Below are 27,846 nucleotides of genomic sequence, written 5' to 3'. Positions count from 1 at the left end.
CCCCATCCACCTGCCTTCGGGGTGTAAACAGCATCGGCCCGACCCAGGCCGTTATCTCGCTACTGGCAACGAGGGTGATGATGATACTGATGAGAAAAGCTGCTGCGTTTTCACAGACAACTGCTTTCTTGGAAGCTGTGGTCGCCCAAAGCAGCGTATAACCTGTTCTGTGCCTGCCTGTGGCCCAGCGCACGGAACTAAACGCCAGGCTCCCTTTGCCGTCCCGCCATTGGAGTTCCTTCGTTCCTCGCTGCCCTTCATTTAATGTGGACGCCCCCGTGTGTTTGTCCTTCAGTGACGTCAGTTCTCCAGAGAACACGAGAGGGTGCCCTTTAACAGAGCTCTGCTAAGGGAGGGTTGGAGGTGATCTCACTGAACAGCTTTTTCAGACTCCGGGGGCGAAATTGGGGAAACACAGGATGTAAGGGAGTGAGGAGCATCGCAGGTTTCCGTCAACATGTTGTTTTCATTTGGAAGAGTCAGCAGCTGTCTCTGAGACACAGTCTTTGAAAATCAGCCTGGTGCCTGCCTTGGTGTTTAATAAATAGCTCAGTACGTCTCTCAGTATCTCTGATGAGTTTTCCCATTTACCCCAGTCGGTATCCGAGCAATACATCACGTTAGCAATGTCATGGGTGTTCAGCTGAATATGTGCAATTTACTTACTGGCATTGCTAATGGTGCAGTTACTAATTACGGCTTATTATTAATTGTAACAGTTTACTCAAGTTAGAGGCCTTGGTCAGAGCGCACCCTGGCCTGCCAGTGTTTGTCTGGGATCTTGCCTGGGCGCTGTCCTTGCGGTGCTTTAATTTTGCTCTTTGACTCAAGGTCATATCTAACTTCACAGTGAATGTAATAAGAAGCGTTGTGTGCTGTTACCACTTCGGTGGGTTCTTCTTGTATGTCTCTGAATAACTTCTTTAGATATTGGTGTATATTTATGTACAAATATGCACACACACACACATCACACACATCAGAGTGAGTTACATGGTTTTTTTAGCCAGTTTAGAGGCTTACTAAAGGGAATTTTCAGATTTCCACCTTCTTTCTTCTATGAGTAACAAGGAAATTAGAAAATGCTTTTAAAATAGGGTTGTAGGAATAGGAGTATAAGCATGTTATTAAATAAAATTATTCATAATAACTTTAATCATGCTAGCATTATCTTAGATGTTCCTCCTTGTTTTGCTTTCTCAAAAGCCCTGGACCATTGTAATTACTCTCCAGCAGAAATTTTGGCCAGTTTAGAGACTTCTAAAACAAATTCCACATGTGAACATGAAAAATGGTCCATAGCTACTTACTCATTACAAGTATTGAGTTCATAACACTTTATTCTTGACAGAGATTCATTTCCTGTCTCTCTGATACGTTCCCAGTTAACTTCCTTGTCATTGATGGATGTATATATTTCAGTGCCTTCATGCTGGAAATACAACATTTTGCCACAAGTATTTATTTCCATGCTCTTTCTTTCTAGTAATCTCACTTTATCAGTGATGAAAGTTTGGTCAGTAAATTTACTGGTAAAGTCTTTCATCTGTCCCCCACATACGAGAAAACCCTTCTGTGCCCGGCAGTCTCCCCGCACGCTCCGTGGAGCCAGAGCTCAGATGGCCCTTCTTTCTCAGCGCGTTGTCTTGATGGTCATGAGGTCATCAAAAGGTAGCTGCAGCCACTCTTCACAATAACCCCACCCTAAGTGCTGGGGATCGGTGGAGGAAAGACCACAAAGTAGGACACACGTGGTTGCCTTCACGCTTCTACTTTTTCCTCCCTTTTCTTTCCTTTTCTGCCCATCACCCTGGGTCTGAGAACTTTAATGTAAATGGAAAAAGAATAGGTGAGGTTTAATGTGAGAGATCTTTGATCCAGCATGAACTGCGGACACTTGAGAAGATACAGGGTTGGGTCCTGTGAGGAGCCAAAAAGTACAACCAGCTTTGTCCCCATATGTCAGGGTGTACAATAAAGGATTTACCAAATTAATTGAATTCAAGGTCAAAAATAGTGAAGAGGGGTGAAAGGCAGAGCTATGGCAGTCCAGTAGGAGAAAGAAGACTTTAACAAAGCCCCTGGAACAGTGCTGGGCGAGGTGGCCTTGGAGGGCGGGAAGGATGTGAACTTACGAAGTGTGAGTTGGGGGAGGGTCCCTGGAGAAGAAGCGGCATGACAAAAGGCCCTGAGGAGGGGAGTGTCAGGTCGGGGGAAGCCGAGCATCTCCGTGGGGTTGGAACACAGGTGGATGTGGGGAAGTAGAAAGAGGCATAAAGCTAGGAAAGAGGGTTGGAGCCGGCTCCTGGGAGGCCCGACTGCCTTTTTGAAATAAGCATTTGAAAGCTCTTGGGTTTTTTGTTTGTTTTGTAAATGAAAGAGAGAACAGATCAGGGCTCTTCTTTAAGAAGATGAGTATGGCTTCAGTGTGTACAAGAGACTGGAGGGGGCGTTTCCTTGGGAGTCAAGTACGAAAGTCCGGAAGAGAAATGAACCAGGTCAGTGGCAGTGGGAGAAAAGATGCAGTGTAGCACTCTGTGAATTTTTAGAGATTGGGCACAGAGGGAAACTGACCTTCCTCATGTCAGGTGACTGTTCTTCAACCCAACAGTGGAGTGAATAAACCGCCTTTGTAGTCTATTTCATTTTCAGGTGCTGAGGGTCAAAATGTCACTTATGTAGCACCAAATTCATTTACTTGCTCTGAATTTTGTTAACCCTGTGGTGGTACATCCCAGGCCCTGAGCATACAGAGAGGGAAAGGACGCAGCTTTTCTCTGCAAGAACACCAGTCCCTGCTTTTGTTTAAGCCTAGGTGTTCAGGAACATCCCCACACATACGCAGACCACGCAGGGTCACGGTTCTCCCTATAAACGTCTCCTCTGTGTTTTAAGACATTCGTTCAGGAAAGACTTCTCAGATGACCAGTGTGTTAGAGATAGTGGGGTGATGCCTGCAAGTCAAAAATGGATGAGAAAAAGTTCTTACTCTTGGAAAGCTTCAGGGCACCTGCTGGTCTTTCCTTGGTTGGATAAAAGCCCTTTGTCATCTGTCGCTAGCCCCGCTTTTCTACCCCATCAGTCATTTGTGCCTTCACCTTTGACCTGCACACTGTACTCTGGAAGGACCACGTGCATGTCACCACCCCCGTACAATTCGGAACCACGTTGAGCGGGTCTTTCTTTCCTGCACTGGGGCCTGGGATGTCCTGAGTCTTCATCTGTTGAGCACGTTTTTCTTTCAGGATTTTAGTTTCCTTCTTGCACTGAGCTGCGCTTGGGTTTGTTTTCATTCTTTTGTTGGGTTCTCCTCTCTCCAACTGATCAAGGTGATTTAAGCTCGAGTCTTTGCCTTCCAGAATGTGGGTGAGGATCACCCGAGTTTTCTGGGTTGTTGGGGAAAGTTGTGATGCCATGAAACAAGAGTGGGCTTCAGGGTCACACTTGGATCCAGGGTGTAGCCCCCTCTCCACTTCCCTTCTCACCGACTTAAGACAAGCTCCTTACCCCGACCGCTTCAGTTACCTGGTTTCCTCATTTGTGAAATGATGTTAGTTATACCTCACGGTGCAACATTAAATAAAGTTACATAAGATACCTGGAACATGAAGTAGGTCTTCAGAAAGATCAGCCCCTTCCTTTCTGTCTAATTTAGTGGCATCTGGGCAATTGATCAGCCAACTTTTAATCTACAATTAAGAATACTTTCCAGTTTTGACTAACTCTGGATAATCATAAAACCAGGGTTTGACTCCACCAGGTTTGCCTCGTCACTGTGTCAAAGGATCTTTTAAAATAGTGCCAAGAAGGACACTGGCCAACTGCTAAAGATGTGAGTATATCAGGAGGTTCTAAAAACGACAACCCAATTAAATACTTTTCCCAGTTTGCCATAGTCTCTGAAAACCTCCCTCATGGATGTTTAGGACCAGTGGTTCTCCAGCTGGGCTTTTCCTACTGTTGGGGGCAGGGAAGGTTTACCACCAAAGGAGGGACACACAGTTTCCTGGGTCCCACCTCAGACTTCCGATCCAGAGTCCCTGGGGCACCCAGCCACCTGCATGTGCCAGAAGCTCTCATATGACCCTTGAACTCTCTATAATTAGAGAAGCCCTATTCTAGAATATATTGAACAGAATGGCAAGGTTAATGTAAGCCTTACTTATTAAATGACTTCACTGAGGGAAAATTGTATGTTTAATAAATTAAAGTCAGGGGATGACATGACCTGACTCTCCCCTAAGACCCCAGGAATCTCCACCTGTTTTCTAAGGGTCACCTCTGATGCCTGAGGCTCACTGGCCTGTGAAAGGACATCCCACTGCCTGCATCCCTTGCTAGACTCTGTGCTTCTTTGTGAACCTGCGAAATAGGGATTCGTCTAGAAAGCACAGAGAATTTATTAGGTACATTTACTTTTTGATGAAATAGTGAATGACCATTTTCAAGCAGCAGGAAAAGCTACAAGGATCTTTTGCAAACAGTGTCAGCTTCATGCAGAATGCTGTGGTCCTTCCTCCCACAAAAATGACATTTAAGAGCTGAACGTAAGTCTGGGGAGAAAAATCAGAGACAGTTGATGTTTGTTTTAATACCTTCAAAGTTAGGTTTCAAACTGACTGTTGGACGTGTCTGCTCTTCACTGATACACCCTCGAAATCTCCCACTCACATTCCTTTTATTGATTATTCACTTTGTATGAAAAGTGAACACACTTGATAACTTCTTATTGACAAGCTGTTCACTCATTTTATTACTTGACTGTGATTTGAGAAATGCAAACGGAAAAAATAAAGCCATTTCATCAGATCAGTAACAGCACTAATAATTCTCTGGAAACTTTTAGTGCCCAGGGTGTAAGTGATGAGCGTCTGATAGATTGTCTTACCCCTGGGGTGTTGGCTCCATCAATAAGTGAGAGCAGTAACCGTCATGAAATTAGAACAAAAGTAAAAAAGTAGATTAATTTTTTAGAGACGGTATATATCAAACAAACCAGCCTCTCAGTTTTATGTGAAAAATTATGTTTCTGATTATTACTTGTGCGGCTTACATGCTCCGCATGCCCTAGGGTGGAAATTAGGTACAAAGGAAGCGTTATAAATTCAAAAGCATAATCAGGTTACCAATAATACAGAAAGTGTGAGTGTAGCTTATTCCAGGGGTCCTGATTGACTTTGCATTTCCAGAAAGAAAAACAATGACGTGAAATTTAAATGAAAAATCTTGGAGATGTTTCACGGTTGTACAGAATGTTAAGGCGTGGCTGGAAAAAGCAAATGCAGACTGTGAGGAATGCTCAGCCTCTGAGCAGCAAGATGTGAATGAACCGTCAGACAATAATCTGTAAAACCCGGGTATTGCTATTTTTAAGGACAAGAAAAGACCCCTGCAAAAGGTGAAAACGAAACTCTGAAGATTAATTTAAATAGATTCTCTAGTTCACAGAGTCTTGCAAAGGCTGGTCCCAGGTGGCTGCACAGCCTCAGTGGACATTTTAGAATCTCTTTTGGGACCAGCACTCTTGAAACACACTCGGAGGAACAACATCCTTACTCGTTTCTGCAGTCTCCGTATGATTTTCTGCTTTGACTTTTCTCTCGTGAGGTTTTCCACCTGCTGCTTCTCTCCTGAGCGCTTCCCACGGTTGCTGGCCCCAAGTTTTTCTGTCCTTTCCCCTCAGGTATCAGGAGTGGGGTTTTGGCCTTTGGTGTGGCACGTTGCGAGAAGGAAGTGTTTTGTTGCTTGAGTTCAGTTCAAACGTGGGACCCAAACACGCGTGTCCTTCCACCCAGCGCCTGGCGCTCTGAGCCTGAGGGACGTGTGTGCGGCCGGTGGGCTGCTTCCCGTGCATCCCCCGTGTCCCTTCAGCTCCAGTCAGCCCCTTGGACTGGACATTGGCAGCCTGCGGCCTGTGCTCTCTAGTTGTGTCCTGGAGCTCACCCGTGGCCCCTCACGTGGCTTCTTGTGTTGTGCCTTGAAGCAATAGGTGACAGTCTTCTTACGCATCTTGAATTCCCCTGCAGAGCCTCGTTACAGTGCCTGGAGCGCACAAGGAGTGGTCTATTTGGAGACTGAAAACCGAGAACATAGGAGTGGACATAGGGTCTCTCGAGCAAGGGTCCTTTCTCTGAATCCATTGCAGGGGTGCTTCCACCACTGATGGGATCCCGGACCCCTTGGGATGGAACTCTGGGTAGTGTCGCCCTCCACCGGGGCTCCTCCTCTTCTCTCCTTCATCTAGTGTGGGGAGGGAGGGGATGGCCCGCCCTGTGCTCCTGGAGAAACTCGCAGCCCCTCCACCCAGCCCTCACACCTCTCCATCACCACCTGCCTTGAGAGCATCAGGGTTCGTCCCACGAGGCCCTTTTTCTCCAGAAGCCCCTTGTCCAGCTCTTCCTCCTTCCCCTAGACCTTGACCCCCTCACCTCTCTGTCCGACCCTCTCCAGACCCATCCCTTCCTCTTTCTCAAGGTCACTGCTCCAGCAGTCATCTCCTTTCCCTCCTGTGTCAACGTTGCCCTCTCTATAGAGTCATACACTTCAGCATTACAAATGCCGTCATTTCTCATGCCTTAAAAAAAAAATCTTCCCTTGAGCCCTGCGCACCTCTCTGGCTCCTCCGTGGAGGTGGTGCTCCTCTGTTTGTGTTCACACGATGTCCCCTTCCTCGCTGGTGTCCCTCCTCCCTCAGACTCCCTCAGTCAGCTGCTCCTTTTCAGCTCCATTTCTGGTCCCTCCTGGTGATGCACCTTCTCCCAAGGGCCCTCAGGCTGTCTTGTGGCTTTAAATGCCTTCTTTTTGCTGATGACCCCCAAATAGATGCCCCGAGACCAGACCTCTCCCCTTTATGTTTGACAGCCTACTTGGTGTCTGTGTAATATCTCAGAACTAGCGTATCCCAAACCAGACTCCCTGTTTCCCCACCTGCCCCTCAAACATGCCCCTCAAACATGCCCCTCGGAGTCCTCTCCATTCCCAGACATGGTAACCCCATTTTCCAGTCACTCGTGCAGAAGCCCAGGTGTTGTATCAGCACCTGTGCACCCAGCTTATGGGCCAACCTGATGGCTCCACTGTCAAGGTGTAGTTGAGCTTCACCACATCTCACCACCTCCACTGCTGCCGTCTGACTGCCGACAGCCCAGTATCCTGCAAAGGCCTCATAACTGATGTACCTGTTCTAAACACTGCTGCCAGCATGATCCTGGTGAAACCTGAGCCAGGTCACATCGCTCCTCCACTCTGAATCCCCCCGGAGCTCCTGGCTCATGCAGGGAAAAAGCAGAGTCCTTCCAGGAGCTTGTACCTTCAAACCGTTTCTTCCCACTGCTCTTCCTGGGTGTCAGTGTATCTCGCTCCTCTTCCTTTTTCTGGTCTCTGCTCATGGGCTATGTCTCAATCATTCTCCTCCGATCCCCGATCTCAGATCTCAGCGGCAGCTGCCCTGCCACCCCCCATCCCCATCTATGTCTTTCTCTGCAACATGAACTCTGACTGACATCCTGCACACGGAACCCTCTGCTCTGAGTCTGTCTCCCACAGGAATCTAACTTCCACGAGGACAGAGGCTTTTGTGTGACCCAGATGCTCACTGCTGCGTTCCTGGAACTGCACACGTAGCTGGATGCTCGATAAATACTTGATGAATGCTCCCGATTTCCCCCCCATGAAGGGACAGCCTGGCCTGTCCATCATGCAGAGGTCCTGGGCAGCCACGCCCCTGCCCTTCCCTCTAAACCTGCTTCCCGTGTTTCTCAGGAGACACTACCCTGGTGCTGTGGGCTCAGCCGCTCCAGGCAGGGCTGACGGTCTCCACGTCCCCCTGGGCTGGCATCCTTGTGTCTTTGGGGAGTCTGTCCAGCCAGCTCAGTGGGCAGAGCTGGGCCAGGCCCTCGAGCCAGTGACTGAGTCCACCCAGTGCACAGCCTGGCTAGTAGGTTATTTTGTTTTACATCCAACATGGGGCCAAGATGGACTGTTGAAAACCAACCAAACACTACATAGGGTCATCCTTCTCTTTCTTGTGGGATTTTTCACATTAGATGGTATATCTGGAACCTTAAATAATGCAGGTTCACTGGAATACCACCCTTTAAAACAAGTTGTTTTTCTTGGTCATTAAAACAATACAGAACACCCGGAGCTGTCACTGAGCATCAGCAGCAGGATATCTGCAGATTCTGCTCTGTATTCCAGCAGCCTCTCGTCCTCCATCCCCTGAAGTATTTAGCTTATTCATCACTGTAATGAATGTCTTCAAGTCTAGATGATGCCCCCTGTTAAATGCATACATTTGAATTTATCCTCTTTAAACGGAGCTAAATATGTGGTCAACTCTAAGCAAAATGCGCAGTAGAAGAGAAAAAAAATGCTTTTCCATGAAGAACTGAAATTTATACCAAAAGAGAAAAAAGAATAAAAATTTGTAACATTAGAAGCCTGGCAAGAAAATAACAAGACAAAGAGGGAAATATTATAAAAACAACTCTTTGGCCAAGCAGTTTGTAAATTATAACGTTAAGTTCATAGATGTGGTAAGGAAGGGAAAAAAAGCTAGCTATTGGTTGCAACCACATTCTGTCACAAAGCATCCTCTGTCTGAGGCCGAGGCCAACTGACAGCTCACAGCCACATATTTCCAAAGAAACAGAAGTGGAGAGAAGAGGTTCTGTGGCAGGAGGACGGAAGGGAGTCCTTCACGGGCAGGACTTGGGGCGAGCACCCGGGGAGGGGCAGGAAAGTGTGCACCCAGAGTGAGCCTGTGACTAATGGTGCGCCTCCGTGAGATCATCCCCAAGGCCTGACTGACTTCATCCCAGCTTGTGATTGTGTCCCTGCCTCCCCAGTGGCGTCCTAAACCCAGACACCAGCACCAGCCGCGTCACCCAGGCATGCCGCAGCGATCTGCACAGGGAGGGTGGCTCACAGACGTGCCTTTTTGGAGTTGCTCTCCAACTTTGCGTGATTGCTGCCCTCATCACATTGCACTTGTGTCCCGCAGTGAGAGGACACCTCGTTTCCTTGACAATGTGAAATGTGTTAAAAGTAAGTGCTGCAGGGTGAGACTCCTGAGCGCACGCGGGCTGCACAGCGCCCCTCTGGGGGCGAAGGGCTGCAGGGGCGGCCCTCCCCCGGCCCAGGCTGCAGCCTCCTGCCGTTCAGCGAGCAGAAGCACACGTGTGGCTGTTCACAGGACAGGCTCTTCTCTCAGTGTTTGCGATGTATGTGTTGCATCCATGTGACTTTTTTATATTTAAACCAAGCTAAATCAAGTTTTTCTAAATAATTTCCTTCCCAAGTGTTGTATTTACTGGCGTAATTTTGTTACAAAAAATACTTAGAGAATCATTTATTTAGAAAATATGTTTGGCGAAGGTAGGGAAGGGTAGAGCTCCTTGGTAGAGCGTGTGCTTAGCAGGCACAAGATCCTGTGTTCAATTCCTAGTACCTCCTCTAAAAATAAATAAATACAATAATATTACCTCCCCCCACCCCCACACACAAAATACATATATATTTGGCAAACTTGCAGTCTACACCCAGTGAGATAAACGGAATGGTTCCCAATGTGCTAACATTTGGAAGAATAAAACCAATTTGGTTTTATTTTTTAAGTTTTTTAAATTGGATTTAAAAAAATCAAAATTGGAAACCATTGGCCTTTTTTTCAGTTTCGTGAATTTGAAATATGTTATTTTTACCTCTTATTCATCGTTTAAAACATACACATTTTATCTCTAAATTTTTCTTAGCATTTTATTTAAAGTAACAATATCCTTTAAATCTACCACTGGGCTGTTACAGTCCGGTGGCATATTGGAGTGGTACACTTAAGATATAATTACAATTAACAGGTATGCACTATTGTTTATAAAATACATAAACAACAGGGACTTACTATACAGCACAGGAAACTATGTTCAATTTCTTGTAATGAGATATAATGTGAAAGAATCTGAAAAGAAAATATATCTGTATGTATGTGTATAACAACTGAATTGCTTTGTGGTATACCTAAAACTAACACTGTAAATCAATTACACTTAAAGAAAAAATAAAATTAAAGCAAAAAAAGATGCAATTACAATTAAAAAGAAAACAATAAACGTTTATATTTTCAAGATTTATCTGGACAAATGTTTGAAGGATATCATTCAAACAGAATAGCAGGACATCCTCTTGAAGTCAGAAATAAAAATGCCGGTAAAGGGTCACTGTATCCAGAAGGCTTTGCATTTAGTCAGGTGTGACTTTCACATCACAACAGCCATCATTACGACTTGTCACTCTGAAAGTGCACATAGGGTGGAAGCTCAGGTGATAGTGGCCGTCGGTCTTCTGCCTTGTGTTGCAACCTGGTCCTTACCAGCTCCATCCGTCTGACGGCCACAGTTCTGTTAGGATGCAGAGTCTCCTATAAAATCATCATATGAGCAGCTTTTACAAGAAACCTTGTGTTTAGTTTCCGAGTGGAAACAGATGGGAAGCTGTCGCTGACACCCCTATCTCTCTGTGATGACTCATCGTAGGGTAAACCTGTCTGGTGTGCATGGGGCGCAGCGATGGTGTAAGTTTTTCCAGAATCACATGAAGCATGAATGGGAAACCTAGTGGAGGGCAGAAAGGGCAGTTACCGATCGTCAATGTTAGCTGCATGTTTCACCAACAAAAAAGAGAAGAAAATTCTAACGTGAGAAATGTGAACCTAAAATCCCTCCTTACCTGTCTCCCTGGTGAGGGGACCTGCTGGCTCAGATGCCGAGGACTGTCATGTTCTGATTAAAAAAGGCAGAAGCCCTGAGAAAAATGGATCCTGTTTAGCGAACTGAACATTGCATCCCTCCTATTTTTCATCCTGAACTCATTTAGCAGAGGAAATGGATATTTCATCAGAAGTAGAGTTGACATTCCATCACATTATACCGTAAACAGGGGCAGGCGGTGCTGGGAAATGGGGAGGCCAGGGAGCTAAGACAGTAGCCACTGGTTACCTCATTTAAACAGATATGAAGTGTGGGCGCCAGCAGTGTGACCAGCAGCCGCTTCCCACTTTGTGAATAAATTGCTTAGAAGGAGTCTTTTGCCTACCAGATGTGACCTAGATTTAGGTTTTCAAAGGCGGGGTGGGGAACAATCTCTATTGTGTTAAAAAACAATTGCTGGTGAAATGCCTGGTGCATGAGCTTATCTCCCTCCTCCAGGTGTTGGGGCTAATATGTTCTGGAATTACCGCTTCATTTTTGAAAAATAATTGGGGAAAATGTTCCAGCAAATCAAATTTGGATAAAGCCTTCGGCGAGCTAGTGTGGTGTTAGCAAGTTTTTAAAAGGCAGAAAGAGCAGGGAGCCAATAGAGATAATAAAAGTATTTAAAAAACGGTGTTTGAAGAGTCTCTTATAAAAGGGTCAGGCGTGGGTGGGCTCTCTGACTTGCGCTGCGGTTGAGTGAAATACGAGAGAACAATGCGACCAATTACACCCCTTTCGGCGCCTAGGAAAGCTGTTGGAAAGAAATCAAAGCCCGTCTGTCTGCTGGCTCTGATAAGTCTCATTACTCTGTTCAGTGCGGCGACTTTGAAAAGGTAGCATGTTTATTCTCTCTTACCCACCGTCTGCGCTTTCCCGTTTCCTCTCCCCTTCAGGAGCCGCCACTCCCAAACCGGTCCCAGAGCCCGAGAAACAGACGGACCACACGGTGAAGATCGCCGGAGTCATCGCTGGCATCTTGCTGTTCGTGATCATATTTCTGGGGGTCGTGCTGGTGATGAAGAAAAGGTGAGACCCTGACCGTTGTCACACATGTGCTTCTGTCCCCCTGCCGCCAGGGGGCTCCTCGTGTGTGGAGTTACCCCGTCGTTTGTTCGGCCTTGCTGACCAAGTCACACCTGTGACAGTGTTCGCATTCTGCATCGGATGCTACCCAGGAGAAAGTTCACAGTACACGGCTGGGCTTGCGCATGAACATGCAGGGCTTATCCGGTCAGCTCAGCCTACAGGCGTGAGTCTTCCCGCAGGTCGATACGTAAAGGGGTAGAATCATTTGCTTCCCAGGAGACACTTGGTGCTCACTACCAACACACTGGGTCCTGAGGACACACGAAAGAAGACCTTCCCTTGTCCTGATAGTGGAGGTGGTGATGGGGACAGAATTCATTTGGCCGATGCTTTGTGAGGGCTCCGTGCTCAGGTTAATCAGCCCAACATCCCGGCAGGAAGGGCCACTCAAAAGACAGCCTGACAGAGGCCCAGGGCACCCGGACAAGAAGGACAGGCATTTTGGATGTTGTACGGTTGCCCTGTCCAGCCAAGCGTGGTCGAGAGCGGAGAAAAACAGATAATACGACCATAATAAGCAGTCCTCACCTCCAGTACTTGAGAAATATGCAGTGTCTTTTGTCTCGTGGAAATGAATGGACACTTGCTTAATAATAGTGTTCAAGTTCTGTAAGAATGGTCAGTATAAAAGTGTAGACGGCAAGAAGCGAGAAGATAAATGTTCCTCTTTTTTCTGTAGTTTAAAAGCTGTCATGGAGCGTGAGTGAGGTCACAGGTGGCAGGAGGTGTTGGCAAAGCCAGGTCTTGAAAGTCTTGTCTGGTCATCTAAGGAGCCGGCCTGCTCACAGAATCCACTGATGGCCTTTAAGCGGGTGGTCAGGCGATGTACTTTTTATCTTAGAAGAATCACTCTGGTGTTAGGGCTGAGTGCAGCGAGGAGAGAAGAAGACTCCAGCTGGGAAGACCTGCTGAGTGAAGGTTAGGCAGCTCGAGAAACATTGGGAGGTATGCTTTGTTTTTTGTAGCCCTTTGGAGACGGAATCTGAGGGTGAGGAAACAGTTTAGAAAGGCCCTGGGTGCTCCTGGGGCAGTGAGTGGAGGTATCGCCGGTCCTCAGAATGTGGGGTGTGTGGGAGGTGGAACACGCACGGGGAGCGAAGGCAGGGAGTCCGGCTTTGCACTCCTCGAGGCCACTCCTCCCGCAACGTCAGATGCGCGTGTCTGCTGGGCGGTCGGATAGGCTGGTGTGGACCAGGAATAACGCTTTCCACCATCAAAGTCATCCACCTGTGTCCGCTGAAGCCAGGGGCTTGGACAAGGTCACTCAAGGCTACGGTAGCATCAGAGGAAGGGATGGATGGCGAAGGTAGAGCCTTGGGTCACAGCAGTATTGAAGGGGTGAGTTAATATCCAAGCAGACGGACGTCCGCACGCGTCTCTCCTCGCCTCTTCCTCCACTTGACGCTCACTGCTGCAGTTGCGCCTCGGGTCAGACCGCGGTGTCCCAGCCGCGTGGGTCACGGGCGGCCTCCGTCGTTCCACCCTCCCTCCCCACTGGCCATCCACCCCTCTTCCTTTCTCTTTGCTCACACATAGTTTAGTTTCTCTCCACATTTTTTAAAAAATCTTTCTTCTGGCAATGAGAACTTTTAAGATCTGAGCACCTTTCAAATACACAGCGCAGTGTTATTAGCTGTAGTCACCATGCCTTCCATTTCATCCGCAGGATGTCTGTGTTTTACCCCTGGGCGTCTGCCCGTTTTTCATTCTTTTTTCCTTTTCATTTCACTGCTCTGTAGTTTCCTTTCCTTCACCCTTCTTCTCTGCGTGTCCGGCTGGCAGTGTCTTTGTCCCTGTCTTCCTCCACGTCTCTGTCCTTTTTTCTTCCTCTTCTATTTCTCTGTCGCCTCCCATACATTTCCCCCTAAATGTTCCTCAACTCTCCTCACCTCGATGTTTAAGTGGAAAGCTTATCTTTGGTGCCAGGGGATTGTAGTTTCTCTCAATATGATGCAGTATAATTGCTAAGCAGCCGTAGGCTCTTCCACGCCTGGATATGCAACCTGAACATTTCGGGGAGTTGATGTGAAGTGGCGGGAACATGTTGGAGTTTGGTGTCATCTGGCACGCTCTCTGAAGAACAGCCTGAAACTACTAATCGAGCTGTCCTTGTGACCTCAGCTAAATGCTGGTTCATCTTCTAGGGTCTGTTTCTGCTGGATTAGTTCATGACTCTACCTTGGACTCTCAGGCAGTCATGGAGGTTACATTATAAATAATGCATTTGAAGAAATTGCCTGTGGTAACATACGGCCTTGATACAACTTTAGACTAACTACCAATAACTCATATCAAATTTACATGATTATTCTCTAGATAATAACCTGAAAAGGGTTGTTCTCACAGCATGTGCCACCTTTGTATGTGCTTTTTCTGAAATACAGAATCCACTCTCTTGTAAGGCAAATCTTCCAGTATTCCATGCCCACAAATACAAAGCTTGTGAGATTTTGATGTGAACAGTCATGTGGTACACACTGTCATCTTTCACAGAAATTCTGTAAACTCGTTGTTGAGGGTTTTCCACCCAAACTTAAGTCTACGATTTGCAATGTGTTTTTAAACAGAACAGTGAAAACGTGATTGTAATCACAGATAAGTTGTGGAGAGTTACTGGCACAAGCCGCACTGGTTAGAACAGGGCTGAGTTTAGGCTTGGAATTCCTACATCTGCGTTTTAGCAAACTTTGTGATTCTGAACTTCTCAGGGCCTTAGTTTAAATTTGCTCTTTAAATTGAGCAAATTGAACTAGGTGATCTCTGAAGTTCCGCCCAACCCCAGACTCTCGGGTCTTCTATTTTGTAGCAGCCGGTGGCGACCCTACTATGCGGTTGCTGTCCTAGGATTTCAGTGGCGACCCTACTACGCGATTGCTGTCCTAGGAGCGCAGTGGGGGCTCCTTCCTCTATCACATGCTGGAAACACGCCCAGTAGCTCCTCCAAAGGCTCTCTTGGTTCAGTGGATTCCAGTCTAGGGGAGGGGTTGGTGAGGGGTTCATCTTTCAACCCCACGTCTCCCACTGCCAGCAGGAGGCGCTCAGCTAACAAGGGAGCGACGGAAATGAAATGAGGGGAGGAGAGAGTGGGCCGGAGAGAACTGGACTTCAGGAGAGAATTAGTCACGTCTGCAGGTTCGAACCTCTGCAAGTCAGACTTGGGGATCCACTCCCACGTGGGCTCGTTAGCCTGTGTCTCCTGTGCCCACACGACTCTGAGACGCCAGCATGAACGTGTGCTATTGATTGTAAAGACAGACTGGGCCCTGGGGAAAGTGGGTGAAACAAATGCACCAATATTTCTGGAAATACAACTGAAAGTCTGTCCTGCCGGGGAAAAGCCAGCAGTGACCATCTGTGTGGGTCAGCGTGCCTGGCCCCCTGGGCCTGAGCGTCTAGGAGAAGGAACAGCAAATTTCATTAGGAGGTGTTGCCTTCTGAAGGCCAGGCCTTCCCTAAAAATTAGTTCCTGAAGGGAGGCCTCGAACAGAACATGTGAAGTCTGCTCAGCTCCTGCTAACGTGGAATCCTCCCACATCCAGGCCACGAAGGCTAAAGCCTGACGTGACCGTCAGTTTTGTTTGGCTCTAACGTTTTACACACAGAACACAGACTGGACTAGTTGCTGCCTGATTATGAATATTAATCCATTCGAGCCTTGCCTGGACTAACAGAAATGTGAAACCTCTTCCTTAAAAACATTTACAAAACCTTGACTTTACATTTATTCTTATTTTATTCTTTAAGCAAAACAATTTCTTACTATCTTCCCCTTCCCAGAAGTACGTGTTCTTTGAAGGGTGCAGTGTTTTCATGCAACAAATGTTAAGAAAGGGTGTCGAGATAAGTATCTATGAAATGAAATTTCATACAGAGCCCCATGACAGCATGCTCTCAAAATTAACATAAAATAAGAGACACTTAGTTTTCAGCATGTTTCATCCCTGTACACTTCCATAAATTTGTGTAACTGAAAAGACCTGCATTCTCCACATTTTTCATAAGGAATCATTTATCTCAATAACATGTTTGCCAGAACTTGGTATACAAGCACCATCGACTTTTTTTTTTACCCTGATTAATTATATTTACTATTGTTTCTAAAACTGCTAGACATATTTTAGAAATTTGAGAACATTTGTATCAATTACAGTAATATTTCTATCTCGGTCATTGCAGTAAATAGAAATTATGGAAATGGTGGCTAAACGGAAATATTTAGAGAAGTATACATTCTTGGTCAAAATAGCAAATGTTGGCCATTCTACTCCATGAACACCTGTTACAGGCAAAGATGACTAAACCCTGAAGCACTGTCCGTCTGTCTCCTGTCCATAGCATGTTTTGACAGATGTGCATTTTGCAAATGCAGCTTATGTCGTTAAATGTTCAGCATTATTCTGTTCGCTTTAAATAGTACTGGAAAAAACCTCCACAAAATAGGAGGTATTTCTGAAGACACCGTGAAACAGAAAGATAAGCTTTCACAGAGATGCCTGCAGGCTGGACTGGGGGTAAGCTGACATTAACTGTAACTCTCCCACTGGACGTGTTTGCACTGCGATGGGAACATTTTTCCCACCGTGGTTAAGTGAGAGTTGTGTGTGGAAAATGTCTTAAGTCTGGTTGCAGTATTTGAAGTCCTGTTTCAAAATCACGCCTTCTGAGAATGCATTGAGAAAGTCACGGGTGGACTTTTTGGGTGATTGTTTAGGATATGTGTGCTTGGTCGGAGGTATGTAAACAATAATCAGAGGGTGGGATTCCCTACTCCAGCCCCGTCTGGCATGAGTGAACCAGGCTGCATGGGTACACGGGTAGCTGTGGAAATGCCATCCTAATAGACCAACTGGCTGGTGTCTCTTAGCTTTCTGGATGGTAGCTGAATGGCTCCTGGTGCGGAGGTAAATTAAATTGACCTCCGAAAGGCGTCTTCTAACCTGGACTTCCTACAGTTACTCTGATAGCTCCCATATTAGCACTATTTCTGGACTCCAGCTAATGGTTTATTTAACTGTGTTCTCTTAAGGGTTCTCTGAGAGCTCTCTATAAAGAAGATTTTATTTTAAAAAGGAGGGTAGGGAATGTAGGCACCATTCCTTTTATTTTATAGGAGGAAAGTGTCAGAGAATAAGGGGCAGCCACTTGGGCTTTGGAATCTCACAAATCTGGGTTTCCTACACAGGGGCTCCCGCTGTCCTGGGAAGACTTGTGATGTGGGAAAATACTCTCTACAGAGAAGGAAGCCACATCCTGGGGCATGAGTACTGCCTCTCTCGGGGACTTCCCGCTGAGCCCCGGCGCCTTCTGAGTGGGCGTGGCCTTGGCACTGAGTGCAGATTCTTTGGGTGTCAGAACCTGTCATACTGAGACCCAGTTTGGGGCCAGCGGTCTGCCTCCTGGGGTCAGAACAGAGGGCGGCTTCACTCTCTCCAATGTGCTAGCAGCGTCTACTGCGACTCCCCAAGCCTGTTTTAGATCCTCTCAGCCCTCGACCTCTACAAGCAGGTTGGGATAATCCTGGGGGTGTCTGGAGTGTGGCGCCTCCTGCCATGTGACCAGGCACAGCGCTGAGCCTGCACACGTTGAGCAGGCTCTCTCCAGCCATCTGAGGCACAGCTGTCCCAGTGATGCCTCACTGAATGTCCTGTAACCTCCCATTGCCGCCTATTTTTGTCCAGTATCCAGCAGCATTGCTTACTAAAACTTGTTCTTTCAGTGGCTCTTACCTGTGAAGTTCAAGTCTAACCGTACCTGCAGGGGGTTGCACGTTCACCACTAACACTGACCGTTCTCCACGGCTGGTGTCCCCAGATGTGTGTGTTGACGTCCCTAGCTTAGTCCCACCCAGGCTCTTCGAATTCTGTAGCAGGCTTGTATCTGTTCAAGTTGACGTGACCTCACTTTCTGGGATGTGACCTTGCTTTCTGGCTCATAGAATAAGAAGTACCCATGAAAACTGAGCATGTTTTACTTTGGATGATTTTTTTTTTTGAACCTGTCATCTTGGTCAGTGAATCCACAAGTTCAAACTTAATGTGATCACTTATTCAGTTCGTTCTAGTTTTGTATAAACGAGTAAGACAGTAATGAAAAATAGAGTATAGGAAATACTTACAGACATTAAAAAAAAAAGGTAGGCCAACGTCTAACCTGACTTCTTTGGGCAAAATTCGTGATCCCTCTTCTCACATAAATTGAAATTTCTTTTTAACAAGGGAAGGAATTATATCTGGAATCTTTAATTTAGGTTCCTTTATAGAACATTACATAAAATTAAATTTTAAAGAAGATAAAGAGGATCTACTTGCTAATTAATAAAGGAATGCTGGTTTCTGATTTTTGGTGTATCTCGGCATTACAAGATGCGATGCCCTGTTAAGTAATATACTGAACTAACAGGAGAGGCATGGTTTTGCCCAGTGTCCTCATAGAATGTGCCTTTTAAAGTGCATAGGGCCTCACCGGTCAGCTGGGAAGTCGTTTTTGCTGTTATTTTCAACCTCTTGGCCCTGCTGTGGTGGGACTACGGTGAAGCTATTTTTTAGGGGTTTTACTGCAACAAGTGAAATGGACTCGTTTATTAAATTCAACCTATTTCAATTGTTGTGTAAAAACAGCACAAAACAAAAATTGGCAAACATGTAGTCAAGGTTATCCTGTCTAGGAAAGGCCCCCTGCATCTCTCCCGCACCCGCAGGCGTGAACACAACTTTGTAAAGCTGACGATATTCTTGAGATGGTGTGGAGCAGCAGCCTGGCGCCGGGATTCCAGCACGGACCTGCGGCCACTGGTCTTCTCACCCGCCTCATTGCAGCGCGCAGGGCGCCCTCCCCGCACATTCAGCCTCCTGAATTACCACCTGCCACTTCTGTTAGATTCTAGCGCGTTAAGGGCCATGATGTGATCCCGGGTAATCCTCTCGGACACCCCCTCTCACACCTAGCACAGTCTTTGCTCCTAGTGGACACATAGTATGTTCAGTAATTAAAGACACAAAGCACTCCTTTAGTGCAGGCCCTTCAGTGCAGCCTTGGACTTTGAATTCTTTGGCTTTTTATTATTAGGGATATTTAAGTTTTATAAGATGCTTTATTAATGTTTCCATACCTTAGGTTTTCTGGTGAACTGATTCCCTATTTAGAATATTATGATTTTTTAAGATCTGAATAACAATTATTTAGGTTTTTTATTGATGTATTAAAATAGTTTAAATGAGGGGAGAGGGTACAGCTCAGTGGTGGAGTGCATGCTTAGCATACACAAAGTCCTGGGTTCAATCCCCAGCACCTCTGTTAAAGAAATAATTAGATAAAAGTAAACCTAATTGCCTCCCTCCCCTGACAAAAATTTTTTTAAATAAAAAAGACAATTAAAACATTTTAAAAATTAAACAAAATAGTTTAAATGAATAGGAATCTATTTAAATTCAGGTGCAGCCTAATAAAAGGAAAAATGGGTCCGTAACTATCGTTTACTTAAATTATTGCTCTTTTTAAAACCACTTCTGAAACTTTTTTTTATAAATAGTGTACCTCCTTGCATATTTCTCACAAGTAACATCAATGGAGATAAAAATTATTGTCTTCAAAAAGTGCATAGAAGCCTCAGGGTGAATTTTTCTCTATATAGCGAGCATTGGCCCTACGTAAATGAAAATACCCGGTTTTCCGGGCCTTCCATTCATTGGGTTTACAGTGGAAACATTCAGATGCGCTTCGTGGTCCTTCTACCAGGGCCCCCACGTGGTCCTCCCGTCGCCAGCCTTCAGCATCCTTCCTGCGAGTGTGTGTGATGAGCAGTCATGACAAACACTGGCCCCCGTCCTTACGTCAGAAGAAAACATGAGTAGAAACAAAATCAGGAAGAAGCCATGTACTGAGCAGCGTCACGTATGTGTGCTGTTGCCAGGAGCTATCAGAGTGTCCTTCATCCTCTTACCAGATTCTCTAAAAGCCTGGGTTGTGGGTTTGGAGTCAGAAGTCAGTGGTTGAAGAAACTGGCTGCTCTTCATGGAGGACTGGTGCCTAATGCCTAAGTGTGACCCTCACCTTGACTAAAAGGGAAGGAGGGAGTCTCAGAATATATTAAGATCTTGAAAACAAAGTGGTGACATTGCATCAACTGAAATTGTTCACTCGGTGACTGTCACCTGGGAGTTGCCCTGTCCCCTGCGGGGACCCTGGGACACGAATGAGGGTGTCTTCAGGGAGAATTGTTTGATTGTAATTGCATCTGTTGACCATGTAATTTGCAGTTACAACAGCCAGGGTTTTTCTTGTGTAATTTTTCAAGGTAGGACTGACTGACTCAGAGTTCTGGTCTTAGAGGTCACAGGGTAACGGTCACAGTCAGAACGGCCTACGTGACCGAGGTGGCAAGGGGGGGGGCTCTGGTGGAGAGTGTGTCTGGAAAAGGCGTGGCCTGTTCAGGTTCCAGCGGGTGTGCTGCCATGTCACTGTTTTCCAGCGGTCCCAGTGTCCAATCCAAGACCCCACTTGGGCTTGACATCGGGCTGCGGTTATGAAATGTTCTGCTGCTTCTGGCTGCAGCAAATACTGGAGCTCCCCGGGCACATCAGCAGACCTGACCCCGCAGCCCGGCCGCCCGCTGCTCGGCCGGCCTCCAGCATCTTCTGAGGGACCCCCGAAAGCCTTGAGCCTCTCCGTGGCCACACCTGCCACACTCCCTCCGGGGCCGGTGCGACCCACTTTCGTTCCTTGGCAGGAAATTGCCCAGGTGCCTTGGGTCCCCAGCCTTCCCTTCCAGAGCGGTTTAATTTCCTCCTGTCTTAATTGCCGCGCTGGTGCCTGGACTTAAACGACCCATCCATTTGGATCTCCAAACAGACCCTGACTCATCTTCAAGCTCCTCCCTAAATTCTAAAATGGTGATTTTTTTTTTTTAACCTGGAACTTTGAGGCACAAGCCTGATTCTGTAAACCTTGCCTAGGTCTAGATTAAGTCTAGCTTATCGAACGTCCCCTCACATGGTGACATGCCCATCAGTGTTGCCGTGGTGCGGTCTAGGCTCTGTGTCACCTCTGCGTGGCCACCCACCATCCACAGCTGGTACCCAGGTTGGTGGTGGTTCCTCCCAGCAGAAGCCTTCCAAGCACAGAGCCCGGGACAATATATTAGCAAAGCCGTGCAACGTAAAGAAATAAATGTTTCTTATTCTGCTACCTTTTTACTTTTATGATCTACACTGATACAAAGAACAACAACGGCTACAAAATGTAACTGAAGTTAAAAGTCACGAAGTAAAATGATGATTCATTATGTGAACGGAGAAACCAACTCTAGGAAGAATGTGCTTGATTAATGAGCTTCATTAACAAGTTCCCAGTTTCAAAGGTCAGAATTGTAGATCTGATGCTGTGCCCCGTGGCTCTCTCCACTGGTGTGCAGGCTCTCTTCCTAACACAGAGCGTGAAAGGGCATCGCCAGCGATTATTTTAATGCCATGTGTTCCATGACTTACAAAATTTTGAGTTCTCAAAATATCTTTTAATTACTATCCTGACCAGTGCATTAGCGTCAGCATCTTTTAGCTTAAACTGAGGGCACTCCGCAATCATTTCTCTTTCAGATGTGACACTGCTCATTTTAGTGATAATGTGCAAAGAACCTACAAGTAATTAAACGGGAGTTCCAAACAAATAACAAACCCAGTGAAACTGAGGCGAAAGAAATAGCTGTAACAAGAGACCCATCCGCGAAGAGGGAAGCTAAGCAGGATATAGAGAAGCAGACTCGAGTCTGGATTCTGGAATGATGTTGCCTGTGGTAGCTGGAGGGGCCGCTGGGAGGGAGGGAATTAGCCGAGACATCTCTCCCTGAGTTAATTTTGTGATTTGGCAAACACAACCTGTTAAACTTATTTCTCTGGCCACCTGCAGTCCCTTTGCTAAGTGTGCATGAAATGAAAGACTGACTGAACTGGCACCCAGAGATGCAGCCCTGCTGTTTTTATTGACAAAAATGTCTTTCTACCTATACACCCTAAAGAAATGGAAGCAGGGACTAAAACAGATACTGGTACACCCATGTTCATAGCAGGGTTATTCCCAGTAACCAAAAGGTGGAAATAGCCCAAATGTCCATCACCGGATGAACAGACAAACAAAATCTGGTGTCTCCAACAATGGAATAGTATTCATCCTTAAAAAGGAAGGGCATTCAGACACAGGCTGCAACATGGATAAACCTTGAGATCATTGTGCTAAGTGAAATAAGCCAGTCACAAAAATAACAAATATTATATGTTTGCACTTCTGTGAGGTACCTAGTGTAGTCAGATGGATGGAGGCAGAAAGGAGACTGGAGGTGCCAGGGGCTGGGGGCCTTGGGGGATTATTGCTTAGTGGGTGCAGGGTTTCCGCTTGGGAAGAGGAAAAAGCCCTGGAGATGGGTGGTGCTGATGGTCGTACAGCAGTGTGAATGTCCTTAACGCCACCAAACTGTACACGTAAAAATGGCTGTTAATAAATTTTGTATCATGTATATTTTAACCAGTTTTTTAAAAAATGTCCTAACGTTGGCAGAGGAAAGAAGTTTAGACAGGTTTTGACGCACTGCCCTCCCAGGTCTAACCAACGGTCAGCCTCGAAGCCTTAGACCAGCCCGTGGCCCTGGAATCTGGGCACGTAACGCAGCATCTGCCTTGTGGACCATTCAGCCTGGACAGCTGGGAGGGTTACTTTGTCCAGCTCCGAGCAGGAGGATACTGATGTGAATGTGCATGTTTACCTGGGGCCAGGCGGCCGCAGAAGCACATCCAACCACAGTTAGAGCACACAGCCTGAAGTGTTCCTGCATCGTTACTGACAGCGGTGACATCAAGAAATCCAAATTGCTTCCAAAAAGCACCTCCCGAATTGTCACCATAATACCCCTAAAGCCGGATAGGACGGCCGACAAGCTGGAACCAGCGGAAACACATGTGCTCAGACCCCTGGGAATGCACTGGTTATTTTGGTCATAAAGGGAGAAAACAGCATGCCCTGTGCCTTATTTTCAGACACCAGAGAGCGGAATGTGGGCAGCGCTGGGCGATGGCCCCCACAGCTGTCGATTTTTGTATTATCTTTCCTAGTAACAGGGACTCTGCCCAGATCACCTCCAAACAGAACATGAACACGTCTGGGGATCTAGAAGCTCGTGTGCTCCAAGTGCAATCCACGTCACTCCCCCAGGCAGGCCTCAGAGATTGTGCAGCCTCAGTGTCGTGAGTTTGGTTGAGAAACAGGAAAACAAACAAAATAAATTCTGTATGCACTGCCTAAAATGTAGGGGCTGGCGTTCCTCTAAGCTGAATGAGGCTTCAGTCGGCAGGTCCTGAGTTAGTCTCTGGCGTGCCTGTTTTTAAGTAGAGCAGACCTGGTGGCTCCCAGGTGACTGCAAGCCCTTTGAGGGCAGGAGCCATGGCTTAGTCCCCTCTTTCCCTCCCGTTCCTCACCCGAATGAGGCAGCTGTTGGCTCTGGCCAACGGGAGAGCCTGGTTGCTCCTCCCACCGCGCAGCCCAGCCCCCAGCCCCTCAGAGGAGCTCAGCTGACTCCAGGCTCCTTACTTCGAGCCCGTACAGGCAAGGAAGCAGTCCTCTTGCTCCTCACTCGCTTCTTCCGAACTACAGCCTCCCTTTTGTAACCGGAGTCACCGTGAAGATAGCAGCACCCCTGACTGGAATTTCACTTGATAGCCCAAGATGAGGCACCATATGTTTATATATGTTATGTGTGCCACCTGCAGGAAACCTCTTACACAGCCCATCCTTCCTCCAAACAAGTTTATTGACCAGCAGAGATGATGACGACCGCCAAAAAGATAAAAGCCAGATTTACCTTGAGTAATCTAAATTACAGATAACACATCCATGAGTGAACATGAGCTGACGCCTCTAAATTGTCATTCCATTTGTATTAGTTGTTGCTTATTTAATAGCAGTGGTGATGATGTTGATATGATGGTGATGAGGTGATGACGATGGTGATGATGGTGGTGATGGTGGTGATGGTGATGATTATGGGGGGAGGAGGACAGCAAAGAAGGATTAAGCATATGTTTCATACTAAGCAGTGTTACAAGTTTTGATGAGTGTTATCACAGTGAGGCCTTGTAGCAACTCTGTAGCATACGTACCATACATAACCCTGTTCTTACAGTCAGGGAAGCTGAGACAGAGAAAAGTAAGTTGTTTATAGTCCATGAGTGACAGAAGCAGAGGTGAAGCCAGCCCACCTGTCTCCGAGCTCCATTCTGAGCCGTTCTGGCTCTTTAGCTGAAATGAAACAGAAATAGAAAAAGATGGACACGGTGTCTACCCCCTGGGCTAGAAGGAAGCTGCAGGAAAACCCCTGAGCTGTACTGTCAGCAGCATTCCCGTATTTCTCACCCCAGGCGTTTGGTGACAGAAGAACATTGTGCCCTGCATGAGAGAGGAGCCCTGCAGGGCCAGGCGGGCGTCTTGGAGCTGCCCCCGGAAACCAGCTGTCACTTCAGCTCAGGAAGCAGAGAGGGGACCAGGGTGACTCGGGTCCTTGGGAAGCCTTTGACAAACCAAGCATCATCTCAGTGGACTTGAAATAGGCCACCAGTGAGTGACCACTTCCAGGCCTGAGTAATTTTCAAGCCTTGCGGTCCACATATGGTAAATATCCAAGTGGGTTCTGCAGCCTCCGTCACCCAAATGCAGTGAATCCTTGGCTTGGAAATCCTGACATCTGCCGCCACTTCTAGCACATATGGCATTCGGCTTGTGAGTCCACCCACAAAGCCTGTGGTTGTCATGTGTGCACTGCGTCACCCCGGAGGGCCCGGCTCCCGCTTCTCGGCACTGCCCCCGTCAGCTGGGCTCACCTTTACAATACAGAAGTCCACAATTTACATCTGTTCCCAACCCACTGAAAAGACTAGAACTTGAAGCTCCAGCTGTGTTCTCACTTGTTAGATCTCAGAGGAGAGGTGAGGCCATGAGGCCGTGGGGCCCAGTCGCTCGCTGGTGCTGGCAGAGGCAGCCGCGGTTCAAAGGCGAGCAGTCTAGTGCCCTCAGTGGAAAGATTCCATCCAGCGTGAGGTCTGAACCGTAGCCCGCCAGGCACAGGCTCTCAGAGTGGGCCGGCCAGCCCTCCAGTCAGCAGCAGGCGAGGCTGGCCGGCGGTCCTGATGTGGATGGGTGTGATAGGACGGCTCTTAGTTGTTGGTCTCTGCGGACAGAGTGCGGCGCCTGATACTGAGAGATACTACCTTCCAGTGACGCAGGGAAATGGGAAGGTAAGCCTTTCAAGTGCTTTGCCCCTCCCCACTCTGGCTGGCTTGGAGGCTCGAAGATGACTTTCCTCCAGCTTCCCGCTTGCGCATGCTGACTGCCCGCTGTAAGGGTCTGCCTTTTTCTATTCCCTTCTGCTGGACAGGGAGCCGTCCACACTGAGGATGCTTCTAGCGCTCAGCTAAAAGCTTTCCTGGCATCTGTATCTATTTCAGCATGATTTCACAGTGTTATCTTAGTCTGAAAGGCCTTTCCTAACAGCTGTTACAGATTTCAAATGAATCTGATGAGGACATATTTTCATTTTTGACCCTATCTCATCTCCATTTGATGCCAGACTGCTTGGTTTTCACATTAAACCTGGCAACCCCGAGCCGCTTTATAGCCAAACGTGAGTAATAGGAAACTTATGGTAAGGTCTTTACAACATCGTTTGTGATTCTTACAAAATAGGCTTTGAAGGGTCATCATAAATATTTTAAATTAAACTCAGCAAAAATAAATGCATAACCCACATTTAGTGCCTGCCATGTTCTCGGTTTTCATTTTTTTCCCCTCCCTCTCACTAGCAGATTTGCTAAATTTGGTAATTTGCAGACTGTTTCTTCTGCATTAGGGAGAAAAATAAGCCAGTGCCATATTCATTTTTCTTAAAATAACTGTTTTCTAAAGTTCCCTTTATCAGTAGAATCAACACTCAATTATTTGTGTTAATGGAGGAGAGAGAAGATTCAGATACAACAATGGATAATCACAAATTGTTTACTTAGGGTAAAAGTGCTGAACTCTGTGAACAAAGCTGATCCATGGGCCACTTACCCTTCTCTTACTAACTGGCGCGGAGCGGGGTTTAACCCGTGCAAATCGCCATAATGACAAATATCACCGCATTGGATTCCCCTTCATGGTGGCCTCCCAGTTGTGTGTCCAGCCTCCCTAAAGCACAGACCCCCGTCACCGCAGCTAGTTTATAAACAGTGAGCCAGCATCCTCTAGTACCACACGTGGAGGCTCTGCTGGACTCAGAGGAAGAAGTTAAGTAAAGTATGTGGCCTTCCTGTTTGACTTTGGAATTAAATTTCTCTGTAAATATCATTTCAACACCCTTAGCAATAGCTTCCTTAAAGAAATATTATGAGTGCATGGGGGCAAAAATGAAGACTGAAAAGGCTGAATGTCACCAACATATCAGAGAGAGGAACACAAGACAACGGGCAGAGTCCTATTCTCTCCCTCCTCTCTGGGTTCGTTACTGTCTTTTCCGTCCCCCAGAAAAGTTAATTTAGAAAGTCCTGTTGCAGTGGAGGACAAGCACATGTCACAGTGGCTGCCCCCAAAGTCACACCTCCTAAAAGGTCGTGTTAACTAAGACACATACTGCTTATCAAATTAATAAGACAAAAACGTGTTGTTTTTTCAGGGGATGAGGGAGGGTAAAAGTCATAGATTTCTTTAAAAATACTGCCCCCAGCTGAATGCATTCTCCAGATGCCTTGTGAAGTGTATTTCCAGGCAGCTTTTCCAGAGAGCAGCGAATTAGACATAGAAACAACGTTCTCAACAGCAAAGAAGGAAAAAATCTTAGCTGCCTCTTGTGTAGTCATCCTGAGAGTCTATACAATTCACAGGACTGGTAAGAATCCCCCAAGGCAGGAATTCAGCGAGGGGTGTGTGTGTGCTTTGATTCAGTCTTGAGGAATCACAGAGGTTGATTATGAATGTGTGTGTGCGTGGGTTGTTTTTTTTTTTTCTGCAAAGCTGTATATTCATATTGGCTGAATGGTTGCTGATTCCCTGAAATGTGATTTTATTTTTTAATGCTGGGTACATTTTTGTTTTCCGTAAGTCCTCGCTCCTGACACAAAAGTGTAAGTAATTTAAACCCATGATCGAGTATGCAAGAATTCACTTTCTACCTTTATACTTTGGAATGCATTTAATGCACAAAACTGTTCAAACTAAATGATGCATAGAATTTCAAGAGCTGCAAGGAGCTTCGTAATTCATCTGTTCCTAACCACTCATTTTATAGATGAAAAAACAGAAGCCCAGATAAGTTAAATGCTTTCGTGAGGGGAGGGGGACCCCCACAGCTGCGAATCCCAGTTTCTGCACAGATTGCTGTAATGTAACTTTTCTGGTGACTGCTTAGCTGAGTGATGTCCGCTATGCTGATTTTGGGCCCTGTCGCTGACAGTGCAAGAGCTGCATGATTAATCTGAGGATGTCTCTATTTTCCTAGTGCAGCCAGGTGAGCACTACCAAAGCCAGAAGTCTCAATTGGCGACAGGTCCCAAAGGCAGGGAGAAAGCACTCAGCCCAGAAAGGCCCGGTGATGATCGATCGCCATGGCAGACGCGCAGTCACAGCCATCACCATCTTTGCTCCCTCAGGCGACCCAGCAGAAAATTTGCTCTGGGCTGAGCGTTTGTTGTTGTTAAAACTTCATGTTACTGTTTTCTCTGTGCAACCAACATTTAACGTTAGACTCAAGGAAAAAAAAAAGAAAAAGGCAGCTCTCAAAATTATGTGTAGGCAGTCTTAGGCCTGAAGCTAGTTTATTTGGGGCCTTTAACAGTGATATTCAAAGGTTTGACTGCCTTTCTGGTTATTCTTACGAGTTTTTTGGTTTTTTTTTTTTTTTTTTTAATTACAGCAAATAAAAGTTCAGGCTCATGGCCTGGGGTGGGAGGAAGGAGAAACTCATTCAAGGAGCCAAAGACGGGAAGGTTTCTGGGGAATC

At 46.6% G+C, this 27,846-nt stretch overlaps 1 protein-coding gene across 3 annotated transcripts in view; it reads left to right on the top strand.

Moving 5' to 3' along the window:
- PTPRM (protein tyrosine phosphatase receptor type M) overlaps positions 1-27,846 on the top strand; it is a 604,888-nt gene that overhangs the window by 406,256 nt on the left and 170,786 nt on the right. For all 3 annotated transcript variants that reach the window (XM_032467107.1, XM_032467106.1, XM_032467108.1), the window contains one exon: positions 11,645-11,777. In XM_032467107.1, the coding sequence (XP_032322998.1) occupies positions 11,645-11,777 (133 nt within the window). The remainder of the gene's footprint in view (positions 1-11,644; positions 11,778-27,846) is intronic.

This window comes from Camelus ferus, chromosome 24 (assembly GCF_009834535.1).
Source record: "Camelus ferus isolate YT-003-E chromosome 24, BCGSAC_Cfer_1.0, whole genome shotgun sequence".
In the NCBI taxonomy this organism is placed as follows: Eukaryota; Metazoa; Chordata; class Mammalia; order Artiodactyla; family Camelidae; genus Camelus; species Camelus ferus.
The sequence above is the reverse complement of the archived record's forward strand: the minus strand, read 5'-3'. Positions and strand labels throughout refer to the sequence as shown.